This window comes from Argentina silus, assembly GCF_951799395.1.
Source record: "Argentina silus genome assembly, chromosome: 18".
Classification (NCBI taxonomy): Eukaryota; Metazoa; Chordata; class Actinopteri; order Argentiniformes; family Argentinidae; genus Argentina; species Argentina silus.
In genome coordinates this window covers 12,331,779-12,341,558 of record NC_139672.1, presented here as the reverse complement: position 1 = coordinate 12,341,558, position 9,780 = coordinate 12,331,779, and the positions used below count along the sequence as shown (strand labels likewise).

The 9,780-nt window shown below is 42.2% G+C and overlaps 1 protein-coding gene across 1 annotated transcript; it reads left to right on the top strand.

The window, feature by feature from the left end:
- Window positions 1-3,346: 3,346 nt before the first annotated feature.
- On the top strand, window positions 3,347-9,780 carry asb10 (ankyrin repeat and SOCS box containing 10; the record flags this gene model as incomplete). The annotated part of the gene is made up of 6 exons (XM_083689917.1): window positions 3,347-3,671; window positions 6,037-6,304; window positions 7,075-7,300; window positions 7,458-7,736; window positions 9,177-9,290; window positions 9,595-9,780. The coding sequence occupies 6 exons, from the start codon at window positions 3,347-3,349 to the stop codon at window positions 9,778-9,780; spliced, it is 1,398 nt and encodes a 465-aa protein (XP_083546043.1).

Here is a 9,780-nt window from a genome sequence, read left to right as displayed (position 1 = left end):
AAATATGAACCTCTCAATTGTCATAATGAAGCAGAGGGCTATTTGCGTGGCGATCAGTGCGTTGGGAAGACAATTGGAATCTGCAAAGACAGACACAATGCGTTATAGGTAGTGGGTTTAGGGCCTTAAGAGAGTAGGAAAAAGTAATCATGCCCTTGCAGAATGGTACAGGGCTGCCATCAACCAACAATTCAACGGTCTGTACATTCATTTTGGTTCCTCCTACGATTTGTTGCAAAGTGATGAGACTGAAGTTGGACTGGCATGCAGTATGCCTCAGTGCGAGTCTTTGATGACTTGATGGACTACAGATGAGTGCATGACTCATAATCCTGCATCTGTTGGCCATCAGAGGTATGTGGCCTGTTAAAGAGGAGCTTACACAGAGGCATGCCAGTGTGTCATATGGAACCTCTATTGTATCATACCATTCTTATAGTACCATCTGACACATTAAGAATTCTACAATCAAGTAAAAGTGCATTGGGGAAACAGCAGGCTAATGCTACTGTGCCTAACTCCATTTTTAGCCGGTTAAAGATCCGTATTAGACCTGGTCTCCCACGCCATCAATAGTGACACCCACGCACATGGAAAATAATTTTAAAAAAATAAGGTCAAATAAGCAACCTCCGTGCATTATAAGCTACAGGTCCACAACAAAAGACAAGGGCTCCCTGCAACTCTCTAAAGGTTTACACTTGCAATCCATTGGCCCCCAAATGTGACCCTGCATTCTGAGCATCCAAACTGCATCCACCTACAGTACATCTACTGTAATCTTAGTCATGAACTTTTGCTTTGAAATAATTTGCTGAAATAAAACACTTAATTGTTAATCTGGCATTCAGATGATGAGATTAGGAAGTTCTAGCTCCTCTAGAGGTACTGTAGAATGTCTTTCTACATCATAATCTAATTACAAATCCAATTTCAACACCATAAGCTTTTAATATTTCTGTAACTACTGTGTTCATTCCATTATGTTTTCAGTATATAAAATGACAGCTCATTGTGGAAGGGAGGGCTATAGTTTAATCCCTTCCACTGCGTGCCTTCCTACTCAAAACAGCATTGAGAGCTGAGTAATCAAAGGGAACTAATTGCCTAATTGCCTAAATTAAGTGCCACAGACACATTAGCTGTTTGGAGGAGGAGGTTGACCATTGAAGAGGTTGACCACAATGCAGAAACCCTCATAGTCAGATGCTGGTAGATAACCATAGGAAATCAAAGATTTTGCATGTCCACAGACGGGCTATAAGGGCAGGGGGGGTGTCACCGCTGAGAATGTTTTTGTTGTCAAAAGAGTCCCCGCTTCACAGAGAGAGGAAAAAAAGAGTGAATGCCCACCATCTGAGAAATGAATTTATCGAAGTCACTGTCTTTTCCCCCATTAGTAAGTGTTTAGTTCAGCGTTTTAAATAATTGCGTTACCAGGAATGATATTTAAAATACATTTGGGAGTCAATGAGGCGGGAAAGTGCCTACATGTTTTGCTGATGACACCCGGGCCATTTGGAAGACATCGAAGTAGAGAGGAGGTAGCCCAGATGCATATTATAAACTCATTATGGATATCATTTAAAAAGGATGTACTCCAGCAGCAAAAAACAATATTCCCAGTCTCTCTCTAGTAATGTGTGTTTGCAAAGTCGAAACTCTTAGACGCCTTCAGTTTAATGTGGCATCTATTACCAAACTGTAACATGAAATAAATGGTATTGATTTCCATACCAGAATTGTCGTTAAGGTATAGATGAGATGCAACTGTGTGAGTCTCTGTTTTCAAATGGAAAAGAGGAATCAAAACGGAAAAGAGGAAAATGCACTTCAAAATATCATCATGAATTCTCCCACAGGTAGTGCAATTCAGCTTAGCAGAAATATGCCTCTTTCGAAGAACATGCAAGCTAGCAGACATCTCTCATCTCTCTAAGCACATATAAACAGACAGACAGACAGACAGACAGACAGACAGACAGACAATCAGAGATACAGACACATAAAGCAGTCAAACAACATCTCATTAAAACCTGGTCAGTCACACTGTCAGAACAATTCAAAAGTATGTCATATATACTCCTTTTAGACATCCCTGCCACCCCTATATAAACCTATATTTGGTATCTACAGAAATCTACAAAAGGCACAGGAAGTATGTGTTGATGATGGGCACAGTTTATTCCCAGCCAGGAAAATGGAAGTTCATCCTTCAAAAGAGATGTGTGTGTCAGATGCCCAGCGAGTAAGCTTAAGACCCTTAATTGTGTGCTGTTCCTCCGCCATCATAACACTACCCGTGGGGTGGAGGGACACAGCGGTCGCCACTCATTCAGCCTAATGTCCTTTAATGTAGAAGCCATGTGGATGCAGGGGATCCATGACCATTAATGTCCATTAGGGCTCAAGCAAAAATACTGAGCTAAAAGAGTCACATTTTAGTGTTCCTGGGTATAGTGTTCTGTGTCCTGTCATTTTGTTTGGGGTTGATGGATTTATGTCAGCCTGATAAAATGAAATAAAAACAAGGAAGACAGTAAAGTCATTCATATTTAGAAAGGGAATATGGTTTTTGCAGTATAGGCGGTGTGTTCATTACAGCAAACATGAGTACTCTATTGGTTGCTACTGGTTTGTGTTCACCATCCGCTGACGCTTTTTGAGAGGGCACTTGACCTCCACATTTGAGTTATATGGAACAGATGCAATTTGTTGCAAACAAGTTGTTGCAAACAGTAGCCCTGCAATTCGAGTTGCTCCAACTGAGTCTAGAACTACTTCTGACTTGCCAACACACATGACTTTGCAAATACCTGATGTAAACTAGCTACCATCTCAACTCGGTCACATATACATGCCTTCTATGTTGCAGTATGTCCCCTACTGTATGTCCAGCCACTGAACAATATCACAGCATTGCTGTTATGTCAACCAAAATAACTGGACAATGAAAATACACATACTGTGTATACTTCTGTTAAATGTCCATATTGCTGTGGTTCAAATTGTCAATGTTTTTAATATGACGTTAGTTCCTATAACATTATTTTATGAGAGACCTGATAGTTGTTTCATATTTTGCTATGGCCCGATCTTGAGGCCCAAACTTTTGACCCACAGATTAACCGTAGCAACAGAGTTGACCAGGGGAGGCAAAGTGGCCATGTGAGAGGTGTAAAAATAGCCCTTCTCCTCGTGCTGCAGGGAGGGTCATATTAGATATCAAAACAAGCCCACTGAACAGCTGGGAGGAAGAAAAGTGGGCACAGACCTTTGACTACCCTCACTCAGTTTCCCACATGCCAAGGTACTCCTGAGCAAGAAGCCGGTCAGTCTTTTAAAAATGTCGCACGGTACTTTTGTTTTCACCCCCATGGCCCTGCGCTCGCTCCAGCTGGATGAGGACATGCTCGAGAGGCACAAGTACAAAAAGCAGCTGGCCACCTATCAGCTCAATGGCTATCTGCTGAAGAAGGAGGCAAGGGATAGGGGGGTGTTAAGGTCGAGAGTTGCCATACCTCCAGCAATGTGCCATGATCTGGTCATCCAGAATGCTCTGTATACAGGGGACTCAGAAGCTGTGCAGCGCGTCTTTCCCAAAGGCTCCATGGCCAACCTCATCATTGAGCCACAGGGAGGGAACATGCGCTGGGTGGCCAGGGGGGAAGGTAAAAGCAAAGACTAACATCTAAAATATTGTATCTGGCATTATAGTGAGAATTGAAATTGTTTAGCTCTGTGCTTTTACTAGTCCAGGCATGAGCATAGCATCAGGTGGTTGTTAAAGGGATAGCATGGTTTAAATGTTATGTCCAAACCATCTCAAAGGAGCTTCAAGCAAGTGGTAGAACTACACAGCCCCATTTAGAATTGCTTATTCAATTAACTGGGCATGAAATTAAAATGCAAAATGTGCTAATTTGAAGTCACTGCTATTTTTTGGGGGGGTTGGAAAATACTTAATTTAGCAGTTGGTGACCGTCGCTAGGTAACCCAAACCAAAGTCTGCATTGCAATCTGTCCTAGTCCATAGACTGCTTTGAAGATAAATTAAAAAACAAGTAATGTAATTTGAGTGAACTATCCCTTTAATGAGGGGGTATCTTTGTCTTTGTCCTTTGAAATGATTACAAAATCCTTTCCTGTGAAAAGTGACCAATTTCATTTGGTAATTTTAGCACATTTTCTAGAGTGGACATTAAAGCATGTGCAAACAAATATGAGTGGAAAATTTGAAAATATATACCAACTGATTTATCTTGCAAATATGTCTATCTTTGATTTGAATGTCCCCTTGCCTGTTTGTATCGGTTGCAATCCTATGAAATCAGCAACCCATAGCCAGATCAAATTATAATTTATATCGACATATTATTTATAGTTACCGTCCACCCCAAGTCCAGCACAAACATTCCAGCCGTAAGCCAACTTAGTATTAGTCATGTGCTTGACTTGTGTCCACATGCCTTGTTCAAATGTATTCTCTTGTGGCTAGGTGGTTATAATCATTGCAGCTGTGTGTTCTGTCTGGGAGCATGATTTCTGGATTGGACTCTTCATAATTCACTTTTACATATAATTCATAATTCACTGTTGAATTGTGTCTGTACGGCGGCCACAGTACTGCTCATTTATTTCCTCCCTTGTACTGTTGTTATTTGATCATCAATTGACCAAAGAGTGAACTCACCTGGTTTCCCAGATCAGTCACAACATGATATTAGATAGCCTTCCTTTCTTCAGATAAATTTGGAGGCTACTGGAGGTGGCCTCTACCTGACCTGACAGGGGTCTACGTGGAACCTCTTTCAGAGGGTTCTTCTATGGTGATAAATTGTAAAACCGAACCCTTTTTGGTTCCATATAGAACCTACAGTAAAAGGGTTCTAAATGACCTGAAATTGTTGTAATTAGCACCAAAAAGGGTAATGATGAAAAAACAAGAACCCTTTTTTTGGTACAATTTGGAACCTTTTTTTCTTTAGAATGTACAACTGCATTATCTTACTTTTATTCAGTGGAGCCAGGACTAAATCACACTTTCAATGAAAACTATTCACAGAATATGCCTTTTATGTCTAGAAGTAGACTTTGTCTTTGTCTTTTGTATTTGTCTGGTAAACTCCCCTTCTTTGTTTGAGTGCAGTTCATTTGTCCAGTGACTACACACTACGAGGTTGAGTAACCTGAACGTGTTACATGTAATTTGCTCTTGCGCCATTGGCAGAATTTTCTGGGCCATCCAAAATATCACATAACACCGTGCCTCCCTTGAAATAGCCCCCTCTAAACATACAGGCTTCAAAAGAGCACAACACGTTCTCACAGGAGAAACCACCAATACTGCTGCAAGATCAAAACAAAACACCCCAGACGGACCGGTTACAGTTTTGCCATTTTTACTTTTCCATTGCCTCTTGAGAGCAGGCTCAATTTGCATTGCACATGGGCACTCAGGTCAAGTGTCGCAAGCCGAAGAGTTACCGCAACGATGTGATTGCCACGGCAAAGGCGACGGGTTACGTCCTTCAGTTCTGGAACTCTCTCCTTGTGGGCGATGACCTGACTCTCATTAGCATCATTGACGACCCTGAGTGTGTCCATCTTATCGATGCCATTTACGACACCAGCGACATCGAGGAGTGGAAAAATTTCAGGTTCAACTATAGAGGGCTGAGTAGGTCTAAGATTGCTTTACAATATATCGTGGTTTGAAATCAAGTATGTCTACTCAGGCTCGTTAGGTTGTACAGATTATTAATGCCCTATCTATTCCTCTTATGGCTCCCAGTTGTTGGATGTGTTATATATAGTATGTTTCCTGCTAAATGACATGTCAAGCCAACAATGTACACAACCAACCTTTTTCCTCACAATTTCTTATGTTTGGACGAGTTAGAAAACACAGTGTATGTGACTACACGTAAAGACATAAGAGATCATGTATTCCATTCCATTCTGTTGTTTACATGTGGCAGCCAGTAACCAGAGGCAGCTCTCATGGGTGATACGCATGTTCTCCCCCTCCTGTAGGACTATGGTCTTTGACCTACGAGCAGGAGCTGACCACACCACTCCACATCACCGCTGGCCGGGGCTTCACTGACTGCCTGAAGCACCTGCTGCTGCGGGGGGCCGACGTCGACCTGTCGCCCGGGGGCACCACCGCCCTGCACGAGGCCTGCGAGAGCGGCCAGCCCGAGTGTGTCAAGCTGCTGCTCTCCCACGGTGCCAACGCCAACGCCGTGAGCGAGGACGGCCTCATGCCCCTTCACGTGTGCACCAGCCCAGAGTCCCTGGAGTGAGTGCCTGCCCAGCTAATAAGGGAACCTGAATTTGAAATCGACCCCCCAGCCCCTACACTCTATAGAGTACCGAAGAGCGACGTCACTTCTGGGTCCACACAAACTTTCCACATTCATTTTCCCTGTCTGGACTTTTTCGAGTAATTATTATGAATTCAGTGTTCAGTGAATGCTTAAAGGGAATTTCCCTGATTGTTAATCCAGCCAATATCTTTAAAACTGGCAGAACTGTATAAAAAATATATAGAACCCATTTCGAACATGATCTTGTAACTTTACCATTTTAAAAGTCACAATGGTTGCTCTTCAGGAATAGAAGTCATTCAAAATTAGTGATTAATCTCACAAATTGCTGAATGGGTGGGTTCATGCTTTGAAATTGTATGAATTGCCACTCATAAAATGCCTATGACGAAATGGGCAAGGAATTATGAAGTGGACCCAGGAACTTACAGTACGTCAGCTCCTCTGTACTGTGTAGACCTGAGACGATTGGATAGGTGTAAACAATATGGTCATATCACTGTAGCTTCATTTTGCCTAACGGTAGCCCATTTTTGCCATACTTCTTACACCTATCCAATCCTCTCAGTTCTACACATGTGAATAAGGGGTAGGGGCTATAGGTTAATTTGGGATTCAGGGTGAGACTAGAGTTTACGATGCATACTATCTTGTACAGTAGCTCTGTCTGTAGGCCTACACCATATCTGCAGAGCCAGAGAGAACATTCAATTTTACATCTACCTGCTTATTGGATCTACAGGTGTGCCAAATGCCTCCTCAAGTTTGGTGCCGCAATCAATGGGCGGAGCCTGGAGGAGGATGACACGCCCTTACACGTGGTGGCGAGGAACGGCCTCCAGGGCCACATAGAGCTCTATTTGCGCTATGGGGCCGCTCTGGACAAGCAGAACAACGAGGGCCACACGCCACTCAACGCCGCCTGCTCCCAGCCCCAGGAGCTGCAGGACCTGGACCGCTACCACCAGGTAGGGAATGGCACGGTATAGCGATTTTAAAGAGTTGTCATACCGAAAATGTTTTGTCAAAAGTGTGGGTATGCTAAAGATTCAAATGAGAAATGATGGATATCGGACCGGGTAAAATACTGTTAGTTTATACATTTATACTGGATGATATCAACAGGTGTGCCAGCTTCTGCTGGGTGCGGGGGCAGACGTCCACAAGGGGGACAAGGACAATCAGTCGCCGCTGCACATGGCCTGCAAGAACGCCAACGCAGATGTAGTGGAGCTGTTGCTGGCACACGGAGCCTGCGTCCACACCAGGAACTACGGGGGCGAGGCCCCCATGCACAACATCCTCAAAGTGTTGGCCTATAAGATCGGCCACAAGCCCGAGAGGGTGGTCCGCTCTCTGCTCAACCACGGCGCCACAAGGGTGTGGCCTGGAGCCCTGCCTAAGGTAAGAGGAGCACAGGGGTAAGGGAATAGGGAAAATATCCCAAAGATCACTTAAGGACTGAAGAACTGATATAAAGAACAGGCAATGGACTGGTAATCCTTACAATAGCATGTATAGTGTATAGTGACTATGTACAATACATACACACACAAATTCAATGGCATTCAATGGTAGTGCAGATCATGTTCTCAGTCAAAGGCACGTTCTTGTGTATTGGGTGGCGCGCCACCGTAAATAGGTTGATAATTTGAAGGCATTTGAAATCCAAACTTTTGTGAGTGTAGAGCCAAAAGAAGAAAAAATGCTTCACTGTCCCATTACCTACGCAGGGCACTGTAGTTGCATGAGACGGGTGCGGTGTTCATCTTGCTCTCTGTCCAGATGAATACGAGAGGAGGTGTGTAAACAATAAGTGTTGCAGATCCTCAGCTGTGCTGCTAAAACCCCAAACCCTCCTAGAATTTGTGTGTAAAACTACATTTCTGAGGGCAGTCGCTTAGCTAAACTGTCTTGGTTACTTTTTCCCCCGAATACTGTAGTCACCTATAGTTTGCGTTCTTGTATATTCTCAGTCAATGGTATAAATGCAAGACGTTGAACAGGAGACAGTGAAGAGATGAAAGATGTCACAGTATTTCACTCAGATCTTCTCTTTCCTCAACGCAACATGAAATCTGTTCCACTCACTGCGGGAAACGGAAATGACTACTATTCACTGAACCCACGTGCTTGAGACAAAATGCCTGACTTCTAATTAGCCGAGTGTTAATAGGAGATTAATTAGCACTAATTGTATAATTTCCAGTTAAACCCCCAGAGGGTAGACCAATCTGTTCATTTCACCGAGTGTTTAATTACTTTATTTCTTATATTCTATGGACTCCCATCCTCCCAACTTCAACATGAAGTGAGAATGTCATGTTCCTTGGCTCCTTCTAGAGATTATATACTGTAAAATAACAATAGTTCAATGGAAAATTTCCTTCACACAATTAAATTACGTGCATACTGCATTAAACTTAGACTGTGTGTGAGCTCATAATTTAGAGTACTTTACTAGGTGTTTTTTTTTTATGCCTTTTCTTTAGTAAGCACTATAACATTTTTATTTTTATTTATTTATTGATTATTATTGTTATTATTATTATTGTTATTATCAGTATTATTATTATTAGTAGTAGTAGCATTATCAATATTAGTATTTGATTTGTATTATTATTGTTATGTTTTATTATTATTATTAGTATTATATAATTTTTTACTTTTACCATCATTAGCATTATTATCTCTGGAGTTATACAATATCACATATTACAGCGGTCAGCCATGTTTAATTATTCCACACATCCATCATTTTAATTTCTCAACAGGAACTTAGAACTTCAAAGTTTCCAGTTTTATGTGTGATTTGACTTGCAAAAAAACGAAAATTGATTTCAGGTTCTGAAATACTGTTGTGGCTCCCCACGCACCATTGAGGTTCTCGTAAATGTCTATGACCGCATCAAAATCACAGATACCTGGATTGAGGCTGTAGCCCCTGAGGTTTTTAAGGTGAGTTTTTAAAAACATAGTGACTTGAGTATTCTTTTAATTTGATTGTCTTTCTTATTATGCTTCATAAAAGTGAGACAGTGACCACATTTACAACCCCATGCAACACTAAAGTCTCTCTGGCTACTTATCATCACCAAACCCAGTGATTTACAGTCTAACATTGATGAGTAAACGGTTAACCTTTTAATGCTGTACATTTCATTCTATGACACCTAAACATTGAATTACTTTTACAGCCTTAACTGTTTCCTTGATTTCTGTGCTCTAACTGTTTGGCTTCTTCTTTTTTTTTTCTCTACAGGAGCACCAGGAGTTCTATGAGTCCTTGTTCTCCCTGACCCAGACCCCACGCTCCCTGCAGCACCTCGCCCGCTGGAAGCTCAGGTCCTTCTTGGAGGGTCGTGTTCACAAGGTGGTACCCGAACTGAACCTGCCCACTTTCCTCAAGAACTACTTGCTCCTGCAGTTCAGAGACTACGTCCACTGA